Here is a 26,773-nt window from a genome sequence, read left to right on the forward strand (position 1 = left end):
CGAAACCTCAAAACATTTATTTTAATTCAGTGGACGCTCACTTCACCTTGGAAAGTATGCTCCACTAGATGAAGACATGAAGGGGTGGTGGGCTAGGAGCATCTCAGGGAACAATATAAAACTTGTCTATGCAATTGTAAATTGCATGGACATGATTTTGAAAGTGGATGTCTAACCGAACCCACTAGCGTAAAATGTTGCTGTACATCTGTGACATTCCCGATTGGTCGAATGACTGCGATATGAACGAACAAAGCGAGATGTGTAACATCCATGCTATGATATTTGAGAGTGAATGTTAAGAAGCCTTTGTTTTTTCTTTTTTGCTTTGGAATGTATTGGGTTGCGTATGGTTTTTCTTTTTTTTTCATCTTTTGAAACAAGTGTGTTCCTTGTGTTTAAACTGTAGTTTTTCAAAAAAAAACTACTCTGCCCATTGCTTCGAGTACTTACCGGGAAACCTTAACTTTCTAAAACTGATATCCCAAACCACACATCAGTCATGCGCTCTCTGCCTATTACACAACACAAGCTCTAAAAGGAGATGTACCTACCGGATTTCCCAATGCCTGTGCACTGTACAATCTCAGCATAATGTGGGGGGTTAGGGGAGGCCGCTGTGCCGCTGTAAACTGCCTGCTCCAAATGGTTTAGAATATGAACTTTTGCCAGTGCATGCATCCAGAGCTCTCAAGTTTCCCGTGGCCATGCTTGAGGAGGACCACCAGTATTGGTTTTGCTGGGAATTCCAGGACGTGTCGTTTTCAAATTGGAGATACAAAACGAAATGCCCCAGAATCTAAAAGTGTGTGTGGTTCAGGACTGTGGATGGCCTTCTCACGCATGGCCACGGGAAACTTGAGAGCTTTGGGGCTTGTGCAGCTCGTTAGCCAACCGCCCAATACACCAAAGCCATCTGCATATGCCTTTCCAGCAAGCATCAGCCCGCAAATGACTGCTTCTAGAGATTAAATAACTTCTATTTGAATGCAAATTAATCTGCTCTTACACGCTACTGCCCACGGGAAATATTGCAACTATTTTTACCTTCTTCAGTAGAGATGGCTGTATTTCTGTAACTCGAGGACTGCCCGTAATTGGAACATGGGGGCTATGGCCTTCACCTCTCTCTCTATCGCTCTAACCCATTCACTCAGATAGGAACATTGTTCGATGTACGTCTATATTTTGTATTTCTTGCTGGAAACTGATTAATTGCAAGTTGCATGCCGAAGTTGTAATATTCAATACTAAAGAACACGCATTGGCAATGCCAATAAGTTTTGACGTTTTCATTTTATTACATTTTACGTATAGAGGTACGAATGCAGTAAGTACTTGGGCTATACTCCTCCCGTAATTCCAAATATTTCTGCAATGAAGCATTTACTAACACGTACCATTAATACTACACCAAGTAGAAAGACTTGTCGTCACTGTGTGCTCATGGAAGTCTTTTACTGTGTGTATTATGGGCAATGCTGCAGTGCCTCACAAAGCGAGTCAGGGTAACTGCTGTTACCATTCAGCAGGCCCCGGAGAGGGGCAGCCAAACCCTTTCCCTTCACTGCTCCTCTCCTAAAAGTCGAAGAGACACGCAGTCTGACCTACACAATGCTGAGGAAGGGTGAAGTGTGAACAATCACTTCACCCTTCTTTAATGCAACAAGGTGCTAAGTACCTAAGGAAACCAACAGGCAGGCAGGGACCAGGTTCAAAGACCTGCCCCCCCGGGGGCCAGATAGTTGGCTATCCGGCCGGGGGCTGAAACATAACAGCCCCCACTAGTGCGCATAACAAAGACCCAGGGCTTCCCTGGGTCTTATAAATTCAGAGCAGCATGCTCTGAGAAAACACAAACAGTTTGTGGACCCTGAACGGGGACCCAAACACACAGGAGGTGTACTGTTTACTCAGTGCCTTCCAAAACCTTTGCTTTTTTGCAATCTTTGAAGTTTGCTGTATTCGCAGCGTCTTTATTCCTGTGAGCATTGTACTGCTCATAAACTTTTTCACGACTGCGAGACGAGCAGCAGTGTTTTGAAAAAACAAACACAGAAGCGGAAAGCAGAGCAGGGTTTTCCACTTAGCAGCAGCGCAAACGAAGAAACTTTCAACAAAGCCCGGCGGTGGCAGCCTCTGCGAAAGAACGTGTCAATCTCCAAGGTAAGCCGCCTCGCCGGGCGACGAGCACACAAAAAGGAAAATTGTTTCCGATCGCGAACAGATTAAACATCCGCAGACAGCCGCTTGTGCCCGGCGTCTTTGAGCACGCGCAGCACGTATCATTCCATTTTAAAGCAGCGAATGCATTTAACTTGAAGCCGCAAGGAATCCCTGGACCGGGGACATTACTCGTATATCCCTGCAATAGGCTACTGCTTAATTTTTCAAGCATATAGTGTGCACAGTTTATATTAACTACTGCCGGCATACAACAATCAGGTTTTTCTAGAACCCAGCCCGAAAACGGGCATGCACGATTTATCATGACAAGGGATGGGAAGTCAACTGAATAATCGTATTGAACAACATAGCATTTACCCACACTGGTAATCCCAGCAACAAAATTCAAAACATCACAATAGCACAGCGAGTAGAGCTCGCGCCTTTTGACATCCGTGCAGAACCTACTGATGCAGGCGGAAAGGAAAGCATGGGTCCCAAACGAAAATTACGGGAACCCAAAACACCAGCACAGAAACCCAAATCGCCCCACCTGCTGGCAGCCCTCGAGGCAGCAGAACATTACGGTTGGCCATGGGTAAAAGAGAAAACATGTATGGACTACCAAGGGACGGGATCCCCGCACCGCCCAGTCAAAATGACGTCATACCTCCAGCAAAAGACAGAAACTGACAGACAACCCCAGAAAAGGTAACAAAAAACTAGCAAAATTGTGTAATAATATGTCAGAAATGCAACAGCTATTGCGGGAAATGAGGGAGAAACAAGTTCCCCAAACAGGGGAGCTTGGGCCCACAAACCACAATAGAAACTCTGAACCTATCATATTGGTGACCCCCACTGCACCAACAACAGCACAAATAACAGCCCCAAGCACATCAGTGACACAAGTGCCAACAACACCAGCTGCAGCTACCACAACTGCACCAGCAGTGGTCACGGCAGACCCAACAGGTGCTCTGAAAGCATGGCAACCCCCAGCACAGAACCTGCGGGGCCAATTGGACAAATCAATTGCAATCCAGACATTGCAAAGATCCGCAATGACCAATTAGAGGTAAAATTGAAATTCTTCCAGACGGAGATACTAAATAGGTATAAAAGATGCCTAACATGGAATATTGATATCACAATCAAGGAAGCCATTTGGGCAAAAGAATTCATAGAGATATTTTCACTGATAGAAGCACAACGCAAAGGTATGGATGCCTTCAGGGATCCCAAAAAGATTGAAGAGAAAGCCATAGCCAGAAACACCCATGTAGAACAAAACTGGGACAATTGGCTACCGGCCTTCGCCATCCTGGCAACAATTTATGAGGAGAAATTCCCCAATGATGGCAGAAAATTATGGGCTTACATGGATAAAATACGGGAAGTAAAAGTCGCTCAGAAAGGGAAGACCTGGCTAGCTTATGACATCAGATTTAGGAGAAGCATGTCAGAGAGGCCAGCCATTGAATGGGACGAGGTCCAAAATGATTTATATATGTTAAACACTGAGCCTCCAGCAGAAGAAGAGGCGACACAGAACCCCTCCAAATATAATAAAAATACCCAAGGTGCTAGGAACAATGACAATGACGAGCACAAAAAGAGTGAACAGCCTTTTCGGAAGAACCAGCCATGGGGGGCAAAGTCTAATACCCACAAGCAGAACAAAAACCATTCCGCAAAAGCCAACATTCCATGCAGGAATTTTGGAAAGAACCAATGCACCTGGGGCAAAGAATGCTGGTGCAAACACAGTTGCACAAACTGCAACAGTGACCACGCAGCAAGTAATTGCACCAGACTACCAACCAAAAATTCAAGAGACTAGCAACAACCTTCCCCTCCAAAACCCAGACTGACACCAGGCAGAACTCCCATCAACCCAAACAATTTTAGAGAAGCACTCAGCAACTACCCAGACTGAGCAAACAGCGAGGCAATCTTACAGGGCTTTAACAGGGGCTTCAGGATCCCCTTTAAGGGTACGGGATCACAGAACATCCCATTGAACCTAAAGTCCGCCAGGAACAACCCCCAAATACAAAAATCAAAGAAAGAACTGCTGTTGGGCAGGATTGCTGGACCCTGGGATCACATGCCCCTCAAAGATTACCTAACATCATCTTTAGGCCTGGTCCCTAAAAAAGAACCAGGGGAAATGAGGCTAATTCACCACCTATCATACCCCAAAGGCCAATCACTAAACAACGGCATTCCACACACGGAATCCGCAGTATCCTACACTCAATTCCAGGAGGCGGTAAGACTCATTCAGGAATGTGGTAGGTACGCCCTGATGGCCAAACTGGATATTGAATCCGCGTTCAGACTTTTACCTGTCCATCCAGATTCCCAACAATGGTTAGGTTTTACGTTTAATAATAGATTCTATGTGGACAGATGTCTCCCCATGGGGTGCGCAGTATCCTGCGCCCTATTCGAGCAATTCAGCTCCTTTTTCCAATGGGCCTTTCAGAAAAAGAGACCAGGGGCCAAAGTGGTACACTACCTAGATGATCTCATGGTTATGGGTCCAGCAAACTCAGAATGCCATGGGGCCCTGATGGAACTTGAAAGAATGGCCGCACAGTGGGGCATACCCCTGGCAATAGAAAAAAACGACCAAACCAGCCACCAATATAGTTTTTCTAGGCATTGAGATTGACTCTGCACAAGGACTATGCAAGATCCCGAAAACAAAAATTGCAGTACTCCTGGAGAAAATACAAGCCCTGACAATAAAAGACAAGGGCACAGTTAAAGAAATTCAATCTTTAGCAGGCAGTCTTAACTTCGCTGCCAGAATAATCCCGCAAGGGAGAGTTTTTTCCAGAAGCCTGGAACTTAAAACCAAATCTTTGACCTAACCCCACTTAGACATCCGACTAGGCGCAGAGGTGAAACAAGATCTAGAAATTTTGAGGAATTTCCTCAATAATTTCAATGGGATCTCACTTTGGCGAATGCCTTTGAACACATGGACAAAAAGGGTCCTTTACACCGATGCAGCCGGGAGCAAGGGGTTTGGAGCCATACTAGACTCAGAATGGGTGGCAGGACACTGGCCCAACTCATGGCAACAGGCAGAGTGGACAAAAAACATCACCCTCCTAGAAATATTTCCCATCTGGCTAACATTATACAACTGGGGCAGGCAGCTAGCTAACACGGAACTGTTGGTCTGGTGCGACAACATGGCAGTAGTAGGCTTCATATACAGAAGGTCTACCAAATGCCCTTTAGTGCTAAAAGTCCTATGAGCCATCACAACAGTCACAATACAAGAAAACATTGTAGTCAAAGCAAAGCACATCACCGGTACAGACAATAACATAGCGGATGCTTTATCTCGCTTTTAGTGGCCAAGATTCCGGGAGCTAGCGGAAGCTAGCACGCCCAAGAACAGATGACCCTGATACCAGCGGAATGCTGGAAAATAATGGGAAATCAATAATAACGGCATCAGCGCCACAGAGCACAGGCCGGAATGCCCAACAAGAACCAGGCACCTCAAAAACGGGTGCCAACAAAAGAACGACATCAATGCCAGCGCTAGAGAGTCCAGGCCGGGATGCCCAACAGGAAGCAGGCACTTCAAAAACGGGTGCCAACAACGCCCTAGGCTTCCTCAGAGATGGCAGGGAAAGCACTGGCAAGCACCACCGCTGCTCAATACAGTAAGTGCTTGCAAACAGTTTTTAAGTCGACAGGCATAGAACACGTAGAGTTAATAACAATTAAAGACATAGAAATATTCCTGAAATGGGCGCATGAACAAGGTTTTAAGAGAGACTGGGCAAAAAGACACTTAGTCGCAGTCTCATATTTTTCAAAATTACGGGGTGATTCAGACCCCACCCAAAGTGCCCTCATTATTTATGCATTAAAAGGTTGTGGCAGATTAGAGGGCCCTCCAGGTAGACACCCGCCGCCCCCTTGATTTCAGCAAACTGGTACATATTACAAACCAGCTGGAAGCCATATGCTGGCATCCATATGAGATCCTACTGTTCAGAACAGCCTTTTTTCATGACATACTTCGGGGCTTTCCGTGTGAGTGAACTCATCGCGTCCAGCACCAAGGCCAGCAACGGGTTGGGTGTCATGGAAGTCAGGGTCAAAAATGAGAGCATCAGCATACAAATCCATAAATCAAAAACTGGGGCTAAAAGAACCATCAACATTTGTTGTATCGATGAGGCAGTAAACTGCCCGGTATGCATACCAACCTCTGTTATTTACAAAGACCCAAGGTTGGGGGGAGGTTCTTTATCCATAAGGACGCTTCGGCACTAAGCCGCTACCAATTCAAAGGGGTGCTGATGAAAGCAATCACAAGGGCTGGGTTGGACCCCAAGGGTTTCGGCACTCATTCTTTCAGAATAGGGGCTGTCGCCTCAGCATGGCAGGGAGGTTTAGCCTCTCAACAACTGAAAAACATAGGGGGCTGGAAATCAGATTGTTACAAAAGGTACATCAGACCGCAATTAATTTAGCCAGCCATCCTCACCCCCCTTTTTATTTTCTCCCCTCCCTTCATACAGAAACACCCGGCGAAGGGAGAACCACGTTTCAATCAGCATGGATAGTCGGCCACTCCTTTATCTTCAGGACGGGTCGATGGGCGGAGGAGACCAAAGAATGGCCACCTTTAGGAACACCATTGCATCATGGTGGGGTTACAGAGGCCTACGATGGGCAGAAATCCACGAAACATTAGCAGATCTAGTGGCATACAGAGATCTGCCAGAATTCCTGATCATACATTTAGGGGGCAATTACCTAGTATCTTTTGGGAGGAGAAAGTTACTTGAGGACATGTGTTCCTCTCTCGCAGGCATCTCACACAATTGGAAAGAAACAGAAATATACTTCGAATGGATTGTGTCCTCCCACGTATTCCTCATCTTGTGATAAATCGTTATCTCCAGCTTCGCTGCTTTGGAAAAAAAATCTGTCGCCAGAGGGCGCTGTGCTCGAGGTCATGGCGTCGATTGTCCCTCGACGTACTCCATACTCTGTCGACGTCACCGATGGTATAAATAGCTTGAGCCGCCCCCGTTGCTTCAGTTCCGTTTTTCCGATCGCTTCGCTATCGAGAACAGCGCGCTTCTATTTTCTGTGAAGAAAATGTCGTCATCTTCGACACCTTCGACACCCAGAACTGGGTTTAAAAAGTGTGCAGATTGTGGATCTAAGATGTCGATCACCGATCCCCACCGGATTTGTCTCTGGTGTCTCGGTTCTAGTCACCGAACCGACGACTGCGGGTCCTGCCAATCTATGACCGAAAAAGCTGTTCGTGAGAGGAGAGGTAAACTGTCGGTGGGAAGGGAGGCCTCAAAAAAGGTTTCGTCAAAAAGGCACAAGAAAGTGACTGATTCTAAGGAATCGGATTGCCATAGACACTCGAAGAGATCTCGATCTAGGAGTAGATGGAGACACTCTTCGTCGCCATCGAAAAAAATGAAGAGGAGACATAGATCTCCCTCATCATCTTCTTCTTCAGAGTCGACCGAAGAAATTCGTTGCCCGACTAAATCGGATTCTCCCAGTAAGTGGGAAGAATTCTGCAAAAAGATGATAGAAGTTTTCGAGAATGTGGCCCCGACCCCCTCGAAAGACCCTCGAAAAAGCCATACCCCTAAAGTCGCTCCTTTGGACGACAAAGGGAAGTCCAAGGCTACCATGGCCAAGACCGGTAGCGTCGAGGAATCCAAAAAACCTTGAGTCGACGTAAAAAACCGTCGAAGACTCTTCGAGAGTCAAGCACCTCTCCAGTGCCATGCAAGAAACACAAGTCGTCGAACACTTCGACAACATCGTCGACGCCCTCGACATCTATAATTTCGACGCCAAAGCCAAATGCGTCATCAACGCCATTATCAAAGTCATCTTCGAAACCTTCGAAGACACCCTCGAAAACTTCGAGGGATTTGCCATTTCCTTCGAAGCAGATGGAAGAGGAAGAAAGGAGATTCACTCCTTTGCCCAGGTCAGACTTTTTCAAATCTATGTCAGCAATCTATGAAGAGTCTGCTTCAGAAGAAGACGAGGTTACTCCTTTGGGAGTTACTTATGGTACAAGACAAGTTCCTGAGGAACTTATTGACCAGGAATCTAGAATGAGAGACCTGAGTGATACTCTACATTCTGCCAGTGGAGTTGACACATCCCCAGAATTAGAGTTCGCCAAACCTGATCCTGCAGAGCATGTAGATGCAGGGTACAGGGGTCTTATGACCAGGGTAGTTGAATATATGGGTTGGGGTAATACTTCACCCATTTTTGAACAAGATGACATGACGGATATACTCGTCAAGGGACCTCAGAAAGATCCTGTTCTCCCTTTTCACAGGGCCCTTCACAGGACTGTGGAAAAAAACTGGGAGAAACCAGAAACTATTGCTGCTGCAGATAGCACTTTTCCAAGAAAATATAGACTAGCTGGAACGGATCCTGAATATTTGAATAAACATCCGACTCCAGAGAGTTTAGTCATTCAGGCAGCATCTACTTCAAAACAAACTGCTTATCCAACTATCCCTCCAGATAGAGAGAATAAAAAAATTGATGCCTGGGCACGTAATGTTTTCACGTCAGGCAGTATGGCACTTAAGTCGGCAAATGTCACCTGTACCCTAGCCAGGTTTACCCATACCCTGTGGGACGGTATTTCGGCGGCGGCTGATCATATTCCGGAAGGCGAGGAAAGGGAAGGCTTCCTGAATATAGTCAAAGACGGGAAGGAGGCAATGGGGGAATGTCTCCAGTCTGGACTCGATACTGCTGATAGTATCAGCAGATCCATGGCTGCAAGCGTTGTGCTACGCAGATTAGCGTGGTTAAGGAAGTTGGGATTTGCACCAGACATGCAAGCTAGACTCCTCAACATGCCCTTTGATGGCTCGAGGCTCTTTGGCAGAAAGGCTGATGAAAGCCTAGAAAAAACTTCAGACCTCGAAAGCGGCAGCTAAATCACTTAGCGCCTCTTTGCGCCAGCCTCTAAAACCCTATTCCGGCTGATCTTCGTTCTTTTCGATACTACTCCTCTTTTGGTAGAGGAAGAAGACAGGCTTCTCAAAGGGGCAAAAGAAACTTCCCTCGTGGAGCACGAGGAAGAGGTGCAAAATCAGCCTCAGGAGCGGCATCTGTACCCTCAGCCACTCCTGCAGCCACCTCCAAATCCCTCTGAGACCTTGTTACACAAAACACCAGTGGGAGGCAGGATCTCTCAACATCTGAAGGAATGGCGGGGCATTACCTCAGATGGTTGGGCACTGGAAACAGTAGCCCAAGGTTACTGTCTCCCCTTTCTAAAAAGGCCTCAGAATCATCCACCGGGAGCCAACTCTGCCAAAATTCCGGATCCGCTCCTGTTGCAGGAAATTTTAACCCTGCTAGAGAGAGGTGCCATAGAAATGGTACCTGTAGCGGAGAGGAACAGGGGTTGGTACTCCCCATATTTTCTCATCCCAAAAAAGTACGGAGGACTGAGACCCATCTTGGACTTTAGAAACTTGGACAAGTTCCTCAGGAAGGACAAGTTCAAGATGGTGACTCTTTCTCAGATCCTTCAGGCTCTCCAACTCCAAGATTGGTTGGTATCATTGGACCTTCAGGATGCTTACTTTCATGTGCCAATCCATCCAAAGCACAGAAAGTACCTGAGGTTCGCGATTGGCAATTCTCATTATCAGTTTTGAGTTCTGCCATTCGGGTTCACCTCCGTCCCGAGGGTTTTCACCAAACTGTTGGCGGTTGTGGCAGCAAGTCTCAGGAGAGGAGGTATTCACATATATCCCTACCTGGACGACTGGTTGATCAGAGCAAGTTCTCCAGAACAAGCTCAGGAACATCTTTCGATCACCTGCCACTTCCTCCACAAACTGGGCTTCTCCCTCAATTTCAAGAAGTCCCACATGATACCATCCCAGAAACTCCAGTTTATCGGAGCAGTCTTGGACACTTCATCGGGAAAAGCCTCGCCTCCCGAAGTGAGAGCTCTCCACATCCAGCAGATGGTAACGAAGTTTCAGAATGCCCAACATCTACCGGCCTTCGATTTTCTCAGGTTGCTCGGCCTCATGGCATCCTGCATTTTCCTAGTACCAGAGGCCAGGTTGAGAATGAGATCCCTTCAAAGGGCACTCAGAACTCAGTGGTCCCAGTTTCAGGGAATATGTCGGATCTTCTGCAAGTCCCAGCGCAGTTGCTCAGGATCTTCTATGGTGGGCTTGCAACGACAACATTCTCAAGGGAGAGTCTTTTTGGCAACCATGGCCGGAGATAACGGTAGTGACAGACGCCTCACTCACTGGGTGGGGAGCACACACCAACGATCTGACAATCAGCGGTCGTTGGTCTCCATTGGAGTCCAAACTACACATCAACCTTTTGGAGCTGAGGGCAATCAGACTAGCTCTGAAGGCTTTTCTGCCCTCTGTACAGGGAAAGAATGTCCTGATAATGACGGACAATACAGTGGCCATGTACTATCTCAACAAGAGAGGAGGTGTAGGGTCACTGCCACTGTGCAGAGAAGCAATGCAGCTCTGGTTCTGGGCAATATGAGAAGGAATCTCTCTGTCGGCAATTCACCTAGCCGGAGAGAAGAACACGGTGGCAGACACTCTGAGCAGGCAGAGCACGGTCTCTCACGAGTGGGAGCTGGCTCAGGAAGTCCTTCTGGAGATCTTCGCCCTTTGGGGAACCCCTCAAGTGGATCTGTTTGCCACCGCAATCAACCGGAAGTGCGATCAGAACTGCTCAAGGGATTTTCCTCAAAGAGGAGCTCTGGGAGACGCATTCGTAGTGGAGTTGAAGTTTCCACTGCTGTACGCGTTTCCACCAGTCCCCGTGATTCCTCATGTAATCAGGAGGTTGAGAACGTTCAGGAAAACCATGATCCTAATTGCCCCGGATTGGGCCAGGAGAAAGTGGTACATAGACCTTCTAGACATGTCCATCTGCCCTCCAATACGTCTTCCGCAAAAAGAGGATCTTCTCTCGCAAGAGGAAGGTCGGGTTCTCCATCCAGAGGTCAAGACACTCAACCTTCACGCATGGTTTCTGAGAGGTTGAGATACAAGGATTGGGATCTTCCGGATGACGTAATGGAAATCTTGCTTTCGGCCAGAAGACCAGCAACAAAGTCTTTGTACCGATGTCGCTGGAACAGGTTTAGTAACTGGTGCAAAGACAAGGATGTGTACCCTTTTCAGTGTGGCACCCCAATGGTACTCTTTTCTACTACATCTAGCTAATCTGTGGCTCCAGATAGGAACAATCAAAGGATACCTTGCTGCGCTGTCCATTTTCAAGCGCTCCTCGGAAGAAGTTTCATATTTCAAAATACTGTTAATAATTCAATTCTTAAAGGGGCTTACTAATGTATACCCTCCAGTACCTTTTCATGTACCAACTTGGGACTTAAATTTAGTATTAAAATTCTTGACTTGCATACCTTTTGAGCCTCTGCACTCATGTCCATTGAGGCTTTTGACTCTAAAAACTGTCCTCCTTGTGGCCCTAACATCAGCCCACAGGGTTAGCGAACTTCAGGCTCTCTCATGCAAACCACCATATACTAGATAAGCTAGTCCTTAAAGTTAAACCTTCGTTCTTGCCAAAAGTAGTCTGGGACTTCCATTTGTCACAAAAAATAGTACTACCAACTTTTTATCCTCCTCCTCATCTGGGCAAAGAAGAGGAGAGATTACACAGATTAGATCCCAAGAGGGGTCTTAGTTTTTACATCTCAAGGATGGCTAAATTGAGACAAGATGACCAACTGTTTGTGGGTTATACTGGTCATAAATTAGGCTTATCTGTAACAAAACAGACCATTTCCCGCTGGATCATATAAGCCATAGTTGAATGCTACAGATTAGCGGGAAAAGAACCACAAGATCGGCTTCGTGCCCATTCTACAAAGGGAATGGCTACTTCTGGGGCTCTAAAGAGGGGAGTCCCGGCAGCAGATATTTGTGCAGCTGCAACCTGGAAAACAATGCATACTTTTGTTAAACATTGTTTGGCCTCCTCTAACGAGGGATTATTTGCAAAGGCAGTTCTGCATTCTGTCCACGAAAACTGAAATTAGTACTCCCACCTCCAAAAATTAATACTGCTATGGGAGCCTATCACAAGATGAGGAATACGTGGGAGGACACAATCCATTTGAAGAACAAGTTACTTACCAACTGTAACGTTCTTTCGACTGGATGTTCCTCCCACGTATTCCTCATCGACCTTCCCATGCTAGGTCCAAATACCTTCAACTCTCTCTTCCTAAATATCTTCCTTCCCGAGCCCTTCGCTCATCCGTCTCCAACTCCCTCAGGGTCAGCCGCTTCTCGAAGGAATGAGCTGGGGGTAGATCTCTCTCTGCAGCAGGGGCCTCCCTCTGGAACTGCCTTCCTGCCTCCCTGAAACTTGAGGAGAACCACCTCCGGTTCCGGAAGCACCTCAAAACCTTCCTCTTTGCTTCTGCTTTCTCTCTCCCTCTCCCCTGCTGAACAGCTTTAATTCTTCACTGAATCTGCTCTGAATCTGCAACTGGGCCACTCTCAGTGACCTCGGTCCAGGGCCCAGCCACTCTCCACTTGCACTGCCTCCCTGCACTGCGGGACTGTCACTGTATCCTTACAGCCCCCCCCTTCCCAGCACTTGTTCTGCATCTACCTTGCACTTGCCACCAGCCGGCCTTATTTATTATTTTTTACGCTACTTACCTTGTACTGCACTCCCCCCCCCTCCCCTTCCCCTTGCACTTTTCCCTTCCCCCCACCCCTGCACTTGCGCGATCTGAATGACACCTGGCCTAGTAGGATCGTTGTCTGTCTTCCCCTTGTTCCCCCCCCCCGCCTTGTCGCGCCTTGAAACACTTGTGTATAGGCGCGTTACAAATGCCATATCATATCATATCATACCCCACAGTACAGTTTACGTTTTCTTACATTTTCCTCTCACGAAGAATGTATCGGTCATGGGACACGCCTGGGTGTTCCTCCTATATATATATATATATACATATATATTTCATTGAAAACACAGAGCTGAAGCTTATACCATCGGTGACGTCGACAGAGTACGGTGTACGTCGAGGGACAATCGACGCCACGACCTCGAGCACAGCGCCCTCTGCCGAGAACATTTTTTTCCGAAGCAGCGAAGCTGGAGATAACGATTTATCACATGAGGAATACGTGGGAGGAACATCCAGTCGAAAGAACGTTACAGTTGGTAAGTAACTTGTTCTTCTCGGCCATCCTACCCAGAAAGAAATGGCAAGGGGCCAACTGCTACAAATCTGTAGACATTTCCAGACGAAAAATCAACAGAGGTTTAGAAAAAGTTTTGCACAGCATGAGGGCTGGGCTTCATAAAGCACTCAGCCATTACTTTGGGTGACCCCAACCTTTTTCACAAAGACGGCGCCCACCTATCAATCAAGGGCATGGAACATTTCTTCCGTGAAATTACAGCAACTCTAGCTTCTAGGGGTTGTAAGAAAGAAATGCTTTTGGGGGAACTGGTCAGCCGACAACCTGCCCACGTGTGGTGGCACGGGCCAGACGGGGTAACCGCAAGTCCCGGTGCCCAAAAAGTATGTTACTTATCATGATATATGATCATTGCTATCTGCATAACCATATCTGTACAATAAAACCTACGGCCTTTTATTGCAAACACTGACCAACATCGTGTGAGACAAATCATTCTCGGTGAGGGTATGGGATCGGCAATTTACAAGTATGCATGCATATGGGTTCAGCAGTTACTAATGCCACGTGTCAGCAGATCCGGAGCGAGAGGCCATGCCTTCCCTTATAGGGCCCCTACTCTTTGCAATGATCTATCCGCTAACTGTTGAAAATCATAGCCAGTTCCACAAAAACAGTCTCCAAGGGAGTATGTTAGAAATAGGGTAGCATTCCTGAACCCATTCCTTTCATTGTGAGCAGTAGGACCCATTAGCACCAAGAGGCAACGGGTGGACTGCGGGCGCTCTACAAATAACCCACCTAGGCTACCATAACTGTTGTTCACACCACAGGACCTTGCTGGCACAACTGTTCTGTCAGAAGTAGGGCATAATACAGACCCATGCCAGGCACATATAATATTGCAAACACAGTACACGTTTATAACAAATAGTGCCAGTCTAAATCTGATTTGCCAGTGCTCTTCAGTGCCCGTGTTTCCTAGTAGACCTCTGCCAGTGTTCTTACATTGAAGCTGCCCTGCTCGGCTCATTTGAAATGGTGTCTCAGCTGATTGGGATGTGTCAGTGATTGGGGACATGATTTGTTTGTGCACCATCTTTAAACCTGTGTTTCTGCTGCCTTCTAGATTACGCCTGTGCCCTGCAGAGAGATATCTTGCTCCAAGGACGTATCTACCTCTCGGAAAACTGGCTCTGCTTCCACAGCAACATATTCCGATGGGAGACCTCGGTGAGATATTGCCCATCTTATACACACCACCGCTTGAAGATTTTACAAAGAATTGTGACTTGCAGAGCCCAACTAAGCATACAGAAAAGCACAATGGCATGATTCAATACTTAAACATATTTACCATGTGATGAGACAAGCTGGAACATATCACTTGTGTGTGTGAACTGGAACATTTTAAAAAAAGACTTTCTTTTAAAATTGATGTAACGACGTTACGGACAGGTCACCCCTTTTTTACTAAAATGGAGGGAAGGGAACCATTTAACCACAGGTGTTAAAGGAGAGGCCTTTGCCCACAGAGGCAACAAGTGCATGTTTAGCTACTGTAGAGAACCAGAAGTAGGACTGGGACTACAATGTGCCATGTTGGCTAGATGTTTTATTTAAAATAAAAAGAAAACCCCTATCTAACCCTACTGCTATGAGGCGAGTTCCTGCTTAACAAGAAAAAATAAGGGTGCTTGTCAAAGTCTGAAGATAAATAGTCCTTGGTGCAAATATTATTCAGCTAACTGGCCCTACGCTTATGAAAGCTTAACAAAAAGGAGGAGGTCTGAGCAATAGCATATATCTATAGCCTCTTCCTGGCCCCATCACTTGGATCTCTTGTCCATAGTATTCACCTGTTCATCAATGTCTCGAAACACTGTCACAACCTCTCTGTGGGTTCTGTAGGTCAAATCTCAGTTCTTTACAATGTTCTCTTTCCAAGAAGAAAAGGTTTTCCTTATACAATTCCGCTCAACTTCTCCTCCGTGGTGACCTCAACATCCATCTTGATTCTACCTGTCCCTCATATGCACTCTTTCGCGACCTCTGCGATTCAGTCTCCCTCTCTATCCTTCCCTCCGGCCCAACTCAGTCTGCTGGGCACACACTTGATGTCTTGATCTCATCCAGCCTTCCCCTCTCTACCCCCCATACTACTCCTCTCTCCTGGAGTGATCACTGCCTCTCATCTCTCCATCTCCTCACCCCCAAGCCAAGTCCACTCCTAGATTGCCACCCACCTTCTCGGATATTTGGCCCATGAAGTGTGTGTCAGTCGAGGCCTTCGCTGCAATCTTCTCCCCCCCCCCCTCCACCTCAGGTTGACTCACACCCTGACACATCCCTCTCTCTTTTCTACTCTATTTCTGCTACTCTTGATACTCTTGCCCCCGTCACGAGGATCCGCTTGAAGTCCAAATCCAAGTGCATTTCTTGGTATGACTCTGATCTAGCTACACTTAAACGGAAGTGTAGGGCGGCAGAGAGGAAATGGAGGGCTTCTTACTCATCCTTTGACAAACTGGCCTGCCGCCTGCTCCAAAGTCAATACAGACTCGCTGTCCATACTGAGAGTCCACATACAAGCCAGCATCTCTGCGGCATCTAACAATTCGGCCAAATTCTTCAAAGTCTGCAAAGAGCTGGCCAACCCATTTGCAGTCTCCACCCCTCCTCTCGCCTCCCAAGTTCTTTGCAATACCCTTGCCTCTCACTTTATCTCTAAAACCCAGGACATCCTGTCCACCCTCTCCTCTGCTCCGCTCCTCCTCCCTCTCCTTCTTGTCTTGTTGACCCTCGCTCAGCTACACAACCTCCCCCTTCTCCTCCTTTTCTCTTTTTTCCCCTGATGAGGTAGCTAGACAAGTCTGATCTATGAAAACCTCCTCAAAACAGGCCCATCCCTGTTCCTCTAAAACCATTAAGGACCACATTGACACTCTTGCTCCGGCCCGTGCCGATTTCTGCAACCTCTCCTTTGCCTCTGGCTCTTTCTCCTCTCTCTTAAGCACTCCCTTGTGCATCCGCTCCTCTAGAAATCCACTGCTGATCCATCATGTCCGGCAAACTACCGCCCAATTTCCATGACTCCCTTTTTGGGTAGCTCCTTGCAAAGCTGGCTATCTCTCCGCTTAATTTTCATTCCGACTCTGTTGGCTCCCTCCATGACCACCAATCTGGCTTCAGAGCTGCCAGAAGCACAAAAACTGCTCTCCTGAACATCCAACCTCGATTCTAACATTCCCTCTGTCCTCATCTTACTTTATCTCTCCTCTGCGTTCGACACGGTCAACCATACCACCCTGCTCAATTGTCTCTGTGACAACCTGGGTATCACTCATCAGGCTCTGGCCTGGCTGACCTCTTCTCTCTGACCGACTCTCCCAGGTACAACTTGGGTCCTTTCTATCTTCTATCCCCCTCTCCATGTGTGGTGTCCTCCAGGGGTCTAACATCTCGCCCTGGCTTTTCAACCAATACCTGGCAACTCTCGCCTACTGCATCTCAATTTTCTGCTCAACTTTCCAGTGCTATGCTGATGACACCCAAATCATTTTCAGGCTTCCTTCAGCCTCCTTCTCTCCTTCCCTCATCTCTGATTGTCTAATCGCCATTCAAAATTGGTGTGCCGCTAACGATCTATGTCTAAATGCCAACAAGACCGAGATCCTCCTTATTGGTGCACCATCTCCATCCTGTCCTCTCTGACCAGCTTCCCTTGGCCCTCCTCCTACCCCCACCTGCCCAGCTAAGAAGCTCAGGTTTATCTTTGACTCTACACTTTCCTTCTCCGTACACATCTCTGACATCTCCAAAAAGCCAAACTTTTTATTGCACCTCCTTAGAGGTACTCTGCCTTTCCTCTCCTTCCCTCAAAAGCTCACTGTCTCCCAAGCTCTAGTTCTCTCCAGACTGGATTACTGCAATAGCCTCTTTCTAAATCTACCTGCCTCCACTCTCCGCCCTTTACTACTAATCCAGTACAGGACTGTGAGACTTGTCCTTGGCCTCAATCCCTGGGATCGTATCGCTCCAGCCCTGAAATCCCTTCATTGACTCCCAGTAGATGCAAGGATTAAATTTAAAACCCTCTGCATTGTCCACAAGGCTTTCTGGGGACTGGGTCCAAAATACCTTCAAGTATCCCTCCGTAAATACCTCCCCTCTTGAGCCCTTCGCTTCTCTACTTCTAACTCCCTCAGGGTCAGTCGTTTTGCAAAGAAACGAACTGGGTGTAGATCTCTGTCTTCGGCTGGTGTCTCCCTTTGGAACAGCCTCCCGGCCACCTTGAAACTTGAGGAAAACCATCTCTGGTTCCGCAAGCATCTCAAGACCTTCCTCTTTGCCTCTGCCTTTGCCCACCTTCTCCCCTGTTGATCTGTTTCTTCTCTTGGCATTGTGCACCTGGCCACCCTTTGTCATTCAGGCCCAGGTACCTGCTCCCGGCCATCCTCTGAACTAGGGTTCTGTATCTCTACCCATACAGTCCCCCTCCCACTTTTCTTCTGCACTTATGAGATATACCTTATCTGACCAACTTTCACCTGCCACTTGCTGGCTGCACTACCATGGTTTTATTGCCCTTATTTATTTATTTATGTATTTATTTAAATATTTATTCTGTTTTCTCCTCTGCTCCGCACTTTCCACCCCCAACCCTTCCATGCACTTTCCCCATTTTCCCTTTTCCATGAACGTGCGCTTTCTTAGATGTCACTGGGCTTAGTAAAATCGCTATTTTCTTCTTTGTTCTCCCTTGTTCCCCTCCCTTTTTGCCTAGTCGTGCTCTGATACACTTGTGTACGAGCGTGATATAAATACAATATAATTTCATTTCATTTCAGACTTGGTTCTGTATATTGTTCTTGTTTTACACTTAAGCACTGGAACCTTCGAGGTTGTCTTCTCCAGTTATGTTAGTTATACTTAGTGACTCCTTGACTTCCCAAAGTCCTCTCCCCTTTTGACCTGCTTACTTTGTTACGATGGAGCGACTGACCATTTGGGTTTTCTTGGCTCCCGTAACCCTGTTGGCTTACCAAGTCTCGAAGTTTAGTGTCTCTCCCTTTCTTAGGACTCTCCAAAGTCCTCTAGCCCTCTGTAGGCTTGCTGTAGTAGGGCCTTGGAAGGGCATTTTCCCATTCAGGTTTTCTTGGCTCCCGTAACCCTTGTGGATTCTCCAGCTGTGAATATTAAAGTTTCTCAGGGCTCCTCAGAGCCCTCTGACCCTCTGATAGGCTTACTTTATCTCGCTCTCTGTGGGGCGTCTGCCCGTTCGGGTTTATCAGGCTCCTTTTACCTTTGTGGCTTTCCCAACCTTGAATGTCTGTTCGCCCCTATCAATGGCGTTACCTCTTTTGGAGTGTTCACTTCCCTTTCGCTGCTCAGCAGCTTTTACACTTCTTGTGCGGAGTGTGGGCATTGGCTCTCTGCTGAGTCTGGAGTCATCATCCATTACTGGGCCCCAGGACTACCACAGATTCCGTGTGGTTTGGTTACCAGGCGAGACTGTTGCTTTACCACACCCCCACTCACTGCCCCCATCCCCTTTCTGACCCAGGCCTCTTTGCGGGTCAGGATGCCAGCTTTCCGGCGTCTTATGAGCATCTCAATCGCTCTCAACGCTACCGCTGGCTCCGCCGTCTATCGTGGCTACGCCCCTCCACGATGTCTTTCCATAAGAGACTCACCTCTGCATAGGATTCTTCCTCCTCTGTGATTGGTTTTAGGTACCTCATCCGAATCAGGGGTGTGTCTTTCCTCTTTGTTCTTTCGAGTTCAGGCAAATTCCAGCATTGCCTAAAACTAAGGAGATTGAAGAAATGTCACAGTTTGGTGAATTCAAAACAGGATTAACAGTCTTTCCAATTCCCATTCAGGCAGATAACGTACGCTGGACTGGGAGTTCCTCTTCGGAATGGGAGTCCTTGTCCCCAAGACCCCTAGGGAGGGTCTTGCTTAGCAGGCTCACCTACCTAGCCTAAAAGTAGGTGGCTCCCCTCTGGGGAGTAGGGACGAATTGTCCAGATTCGTCACCAAACCTAGTTGATTCATGCAGGTCACATGGGTTACAGCTTCAGGTGCTCATAAAAATGTTTGTGGTTCACAACAGAGCCAAATTGTGCACACGTAAGGCACATGTCCATGTATACGGAAAAGAAACTCCTGCAGCATACCTCCATGCCACACCCTTTCACAAATCTCAATCAAGCAAGGTCCTGAGAACTGCAGCAGTCACCCTCACGCTATAGGCTCAACATCAACACCTCACTCTCCATCCGTACTTCCTCTCTATACTAAATACCATACGCATAGCCCTCCTCTCTTGAAGAGTCTCAACTCAAACTCTCCAGCTACCATCTCATCACCCATCTACTTTTCCTTAGGAAAGTTCTTGAGAAAATGGCAGCACTGCAAGGATAGGCCCACATCACTGACAACCCCCACAACTCTTACCAGTCTTGCTAAAATCACCCCAGATGCTCCACCAAAACCTTCCCTTTACTGCAGCAGCTCTCACAAGTCATCTGAACTGTCCAGGAATCCTGCCACAGTGATTCACTTCTCAATTCCAGAGTACAGCTACATCAAATCCTCTATAACTGTCACCCCGCTTCTCTCTGCCTGATGTTGTTGTCCTTTATTTCCGCATTCTCTGCCCCTGTAATATAATATTTCGAGGGGATTGGGTCCTCTGACGTATTCCATATCTATGACAGGTAATGTCCGCAGCAAAGACATGGAATACGTAGATATGGAATACGTCGTCGGACCATCCCATCGAAAGAACGTTACCAGGTAAGAAAGTAACTTGTTCATCTGTATGATTTAACTGATTTGTATGTATCAATCCAAATGCACAACTGGTAATGGACTTGCTGATCCAATCACTCTATATCTGTAATGTGTTCTTCCTGCCACTTTGTACCACTGTCAGTATGTGAAGCATTACACTGCTCCTTTGTGGCCTAGTCCACTTTCAACAACTATACCAAACAAAATTGACAATGTATCATGTAACTGGCTTCTGTTTAGAGACGTAGCAGTTGGCAGTAGGCACTTAAAATGCTCTGTCTCCCAGATTATCTTTCCAAAAGGATGGAACATGTAAGAACCCTCTGTAGGCAAGCCAAAGAGGTCTTTTGAAATTGAATGAACCTACAAGAGCCTACATGATGGATTGCTTGGTCCAGTGAAAGGCCCTCGACTAAATACTAGAAGATGTCAGGCACACTTATTTCTTCGGCAGCTAAATTGGGTGTTCTAGGTTGAGAGTAAAGTGGTCTCTCTTCCTCAGTTGAAGCAGTGGAAACTGTGAGAAACCTGAAGGTGTCTCACCCCCTAGTCACCAGGGATCTGTCATCCAGGTGGCCAGGACACGGCCATCGCTTTGGGATCCAGTTCCTGGGGGTGGACCAGAGCGGGAGGATCACCTAGAGGAGGGGTCTTCGGGGAGTGGAAGTGGGACACCGGAAGGTGAGACGCGGTATCCACTTCCCTGTAACACCCTTTCCCCATCCTACCAGGTAGGGTACCTAGGAACTCAAACCTCTCCATTCCCCTTTCCTGACATAAACACTTTCTCACAGACAGTTTACCATGAGCGAAAACGGACTAAATCCAGAGCTGTATACCTGACATGTCCCAATACAATGGTCAAGAAACGTCAGGCAATTACTGATCGTTACTTAGACCTGACTTCCATCACACTTCCACACACGGATAAAAGGCGGAGCACGAAAGCACACGAGGACACATCAGTTTCACAATGGCAGTTTAATACGAGGAGAAAGACGGCGAGACCAGAGAGGGCTGCAAGTGCCCTTGACCTTTTCAGACCATTATTTTCGCGAACCTTGGAAAGTAAGAAACATAAGATGAACAATCCTGCATTGTATGTCAGACCTACCCAGGGCTCACTTGCATTGATAACCAAGGCATAGAGGAGTGGCTGCCGCCGTGGTACTGTCATTGGCTCCTACAACAAAGCAGCGCCAGAAAGATAGCACAGCCGGTGAGGCAGAGAGATTGATACTAAACCAGCCTGGGTTAGAACCAAGGTTGCAAGCAGCAACATTGTATGAATAAATCTAAAGAGAATAGCGTGTGAAGCATATGTTATGGACAACGCAGATATAATTGAAAACCAGAGCAGTGATTGAACTTTGGGAATCGAAGTTGCCCTGCAACGGGTCAAGCTAAATCACGTGCACATTCGAAAGTCTTCGATATTCGAATGCGTGCTACAATTGGTCCGAGCCCGTCTGAGGGAGACAAATTGTGACAGAGAGGATCTCAGGCCAGCTGAGGGGGAACCACAAGTCACCCGAGAAAGAGTATTCTCTAAACATTGGAAAAAGGGGATCTGAGCCCGGCAAAGGGGATCCACGATACTGACTGTGATATAAAAAAACAGGGATCTGAGCCCGGCTCAGGGGGGCCGGGGGGTGGGTCCAGGAGGAGACACCCGAATTGAACACTCGAAAGAGGAGAGGAACTTTGTGTTTATTTTGTTCTTGTACATCGGTCATCTGAGTCGAGAGACTTGGGAAAAGCAACGAGACATGCATCACAGAAGGCCCTGATGCTGGTAACGGAACTGTCCCCTTGTGCCAAATAAGCCAAAGTGTGTACTTTGCCTCGAGTGAACTGCCTTGTCCACAGCTGAAAACATGGGGAAGGGAGGCCAACGGCCTGAACACCCTGACATATCATTTTCTTTCTTTTTCATGAACACTACCCCTCACTATGTATGTTTAGAGGTAGGACTTGGCAATAGGTTTTTCTAGTATAGTCCCTTTTATTTTTGATGAGACTCCACTCGACTGCATTATTATTAGATAGTCCTAGCTTTCTCCCATCTGTAGATTTAGGTTTAGATATGTGTTTCATACCCTTGATAAAGTTCTATAAACGCCCTTGAACTGTGGTCACTTGTCTGTTTTACTGTTGATACCATGCCTTCCTTACAAAACCAGGAGCATTTTTCACATTGTGTAGCCTTAGAAGTTGTTTTTTCTGTAGATCCGTGTTAAGACATTTCAAAATTATAACCTAAGAGAGCTCACAATAAATTATGGCAATGTCCAACTGCGAAGTTCATTATGACCCTTACATGGGGAAGAAGGTTGTAAAGAACGAAGTTTTATGTTTTAAGAAAATCTACTTCCATCACTTTGGAGATTGAGGTACAAATGGTTCTATGTCATTTTTTTCGATTTTTGTAGATCGCCTAACCAAAAGACAGTTTTTCTTTTGCCCGATTTTAGGCGGCCTACAAAAATAGTAAAAAGGAAATTTATTTGCTGCCCTCACCCTCTACCCTCACCATCTACCCCCACCCTCTCTTGCCCCACTTGCCAAAAGTTATGGGGTTTCAAGCCACTGCCGCCTCCCACCCTTCCCAAGACTCCCCCATTATACACACAAAAACACACACAAACACGTACTGTCGTGAATCTCCCCCCCGTCTCACCTGTGATCGGGATCTCCCTTGTTCGGCCGCAGGACTCTTCCTGTGGATGGTTCGGGTCTTGAATAGGCTCGCCCGAGCCTCGTCAGGTTGCAGGACACGTTCAGAGTTCCGGGAAGTTCGTGGTTCCAGGGTATCCAGGATAGCGATGAACGAGTAAGTAGGGGGGGAAATCCAGGAACAGGATAAAAGGCAAGGAAGGAAGTAAGAGGATCAAAGGAAACCAATGTAGAGAGTAAACACACGTCGGGTCACTACCGAAGATAGCGTTGAGATGCGCGGACCCGCAGGGGCGTGACCAATTTATAATACGTGCTACGACGTGAAAGCTAGTGCGTAGCACAGAGCTTGGTACGGCCATGTTGGGAGGAACCAGGAGTACAAGCCCTTCGTGACAATGACCATGAGGTCCAGAAGGGGCAATTTTGCTGGGTCATGACACGTACACCCAACAAACACACACGCACACATGTACTTCCCCTTTCTCCCTCATGGCCGCTTCCAGGTCCTGGCATGCCTGTCAGTCCCTGTGCGCACACGTGTTTAAGTTTGATTCAGAAAGACCGATCTGTGTGGTCACACAGCAGTCTTTCTAAATCGTTTTAGAAATATAGCTTTTTAAAAAAAGCTAGTTTGACCTAATACCGCACAAAGGCCTGAAATTTGGAGTAGGATTGTGAGAATCTCAATTTCACATTGTTATAAGTTTGCTCAAAGGGCGCATTCCATTATGCAATAACGGCTTTCTGAATATCTCGGTTATGTATGGCTTAATAGGCCCTTTCAGAGGGTGCAATAAGAGTGGACAGACACCGGATAATAGGATTACTTGACCTCTCGTTTCCAGTAGGTAGCATCTAATCACATCAGCCTGTTGGAACTTTTTTTAATTGTATTTTATTTGTTTTAGTTGTTAAATAAAATAAAACTTTTCAAATATAAGCCAAATACAATACCGACAATTAAAATACATTTCATAACCAAAGAAACGATAATTCTTAAGAAACGTTTTTGTACACAGTTACAATTAAAAGCGGTTGACAATTAAAGAAGAACCATTGACCATTCATCAATACAATGTATTAATGAAATCCATTACTCATCATTGTTAAACTAAGACCTCTATTTCCTAGGTCCTAAATATCTCATATCGCCTCTACTTTCATAAGAAAATAGTTTTGACTTCACAAATTAAAACCTGTTCAAAACATTTTCATGTGCAAAAAGTTTCAGTGCAAGATTGACTTCCCCACATAAGTATTACAGAAAAAGGGCATTGCTGAGCAAACAGTCCAAGCTATCCAGACTGGCATATATTTATCTAAATCCAGAGGATTTATAGGAGTGGCGATGTTCAATAATCAATTTGCAGAACCTTTCCAATCATCTATATTTCCATGGCACAGAGTTAGAACTTCTCAAATTAAAACCATACAACTCCTGCCCCATAAATATTCAGAGCAGAAGACCTATAAAAACCTGCATCTCGAGTCCGCAAAGTGCCCCACAGTAGAATACACAACAGTACATTTTCCGCTTTACATTTGGGCCTAGCCTGGTGGAAACAGAAATGTCCAGGGGTAATTCTTACTACAATTCCTTTCCTGAAATGTTAGATCTTAACATAATTAGGCCACACACTTATGATAAATATCGAATCAGTGCCAAATTTAGTGCCACTGAATTACCATGAAACATGTTCCACCAGATTATATCCGGAATCATTCTCTCAATATTAGAGACAAATTTTTGAAAGCTGCTCAACCGTTTCGTTCTGATGGAATCACACTCCAGTAACAAATGTTTAAGAGTTTCCTTATCTTTAGAGCTATGACAGAAGCAACAAGGGACATGGCCCAACCCAACAGGGTTCCTATTCCCGATTATCTCACCAGTTAGCAGTACATTGAATCTAAATCTCATGTATGCATTTCTCCAGTCTGGATCTGGAAATTGCACAAAGTACGATTCTGCAGTCCACAGGCACTTCCAATAGGACACAAGTTGAAAGTAAAGTGGCAAGTTTTTTACACGCTCCATTATACATGCCCAGTCGAGATTTTGTAGCAGAAGCTTCACACGTACTGGGTTTACCAACATCTCGTCTAATGATATACATATTTTTCCCAAGGCGGTTGAGCGGCTTTCCTGCATAGATGACAGCCACTGAGAGATTGGATTTCCATCTCTTAATTTGTTCCCCAATTCGAAATATAGACTTTGACCCATTTCCCTCATTAATATCCTATATAGGGTAAGGCTCCTCCATTCCACCAGGCTATCTACAGATGGCACCCCCAATTCATATCTTATGGCGTCTAGTGTAATGCATTTGGGTAAACAAAACAAGAGTGCTCTCCATATTTTTGCTTCAATCTTGGAAAGATCCATCTGTGACCTTATTGGAGATAGTTCTAACCCATAACATAACCTAGGTATCACTTTTAATTTATAGAAACGTAACAGTGGGAGTAGCGAGAACTTACAGAATTTTTGTTTTACTTTTTTCATTTGAGATATCATATGACAAGTTCGTTCCAATATACAATTTCAATAAATTATTTTGCTTGAACAGTCGAAAACTGGAAAACCCAGATACTGCAATGACCTCTGTATTGCCAATTTCTGTTTATTCAGGAACCATCTGAAAACCAGAGTTTTTTTCCAGTTACTCAAAGGTATGATGATCGATTTCATTTACAATCATTTACAATCAAGCCGTTCTGAGTCAAGTAAAGGGCAAAACCTTTCATTTTCCGTTGTAAACCTATTGGAGTCCTGTCTATTAGTAAAAAGTCATCGGCACAGACGCACCAATTTATATTCAAACCCTCCATTTTCGGGGAGATCAGAGAGGCAGCATCTTCAATTTTTCCAGCATCTGAAACATTTATATACATCCTTGACGCAGCCCATTCCTTGTTGTAATTGGATGGGAGAGTCGGCCCTCACTATTCAATCGAAACTGCATGAGTGATTCCTCGTTCAATTGTATTAGTTTGGCCAAAGTTCCCCAATGCATCCCTAAAGAGAACAGTTTGGACGATAGTAATACTCGGTCAACAAGATCGAAAGCAAGAAAGAGATCCGTTGCTGCCTCCTTTTTCCAGGCCTTTTTTTGTAATAAGGTTACTAGTAGGCCCCCTATTTCAGTACCCATTGCCTTTCGGAAGCCAAACTGTCTATTAGACCGGATAGAGTTGAATTCCGACCATTCCACCACTTATTTTAGAACCAGACCTGAGAAAATCTTGGAGTTGTTGTCCATTAGTGCGATCGGACATTAGTTTGATGGGAGACTCTTGTCTCCTTTCTTATAGATAGGAATGAAGTGCCATGATACTGGGATCTGCCTATTTAGAATGATATCTGAGAACATCATCAGTACCTTCGCTCAGATTTCAGGATTAGCTTTAAAGATGACATTTGCTAAACCATTTGGACCCGAGGCTCTAGAGGAGCGCACATTTATTTGCCTTGTGATGTCTGATATCGTGAAATTGCAGACCAAGGTATGATTCTTTAATGCCACGATTTTAGCTGGCATAGGGAATTTTTTAGCATATAGGCTACCAAAGTGTCCTGCCCATATGTCCTGGGATATGCAATTTGTTTGTGCTGATACTTGAGAGGATTCAAGAGTGTTTATCAGTCACCAAAATTGCCACGCTGTACCATCTTTCAGGGCAATTAACATGGCTTCATTGTCGGACTGCAGCATTTGGGCCTTCCTTATGACTCTTTCACCAATTTTTCAGCTGCTGTTTTAAACGATGAATACCAGCAATCTTCGATTCCCATACAACATCACTATTCAGCAAGCTTTGTATCGCCTTTTTACAGTGATTCTTCAGGGAGTTGACCAATGGATCATGCACATGTCGGC

The 26,773-nt window shown here is 46.1% G+C and overlaps 1 protein-coding gene across 4 annotated transcripts in view; it reads left to right on the forward strand.

Moving 5' to 3' along the window:
• Nucleotides 1-26,773, forward strand: part of GRAMD1C (GRAM domain containing 1C) — a 2,017,351-nt gene that overhangs the window by 737,796 nt on the left and 1,252,782 nt on the right. For all 4 annotated transcript variants that reach the window (XM_069635887.1, XM_069635884.1, XM_069635886.1 and 1 more), the window contains one exon: nt 14,539-14,642. In XM_069635887.1, the coding sequence (XP_069491988.1) occupies nt 14,539-14,642 (104 nt within the window). The remainder of the gene's footprint in view (nt 1-14,538; nt 14,643-26,773) is intronic.

This window comes from Ambystoma mexicanum, chromosome 7p (assembly GCF_040938575.1).
Source record: "Ambystoma mexicanum isolate Mex_15411 chromosome 7p, UKY_AmexF1_1, whole genome shotgun sequence".
Classification (NCBI taxonomy): Eukaryota; Metazoa; Chordata; class Amphibia; order Caudata; family Ambystomatidae; genus Ambystoma; species Ambystoma mexicanum.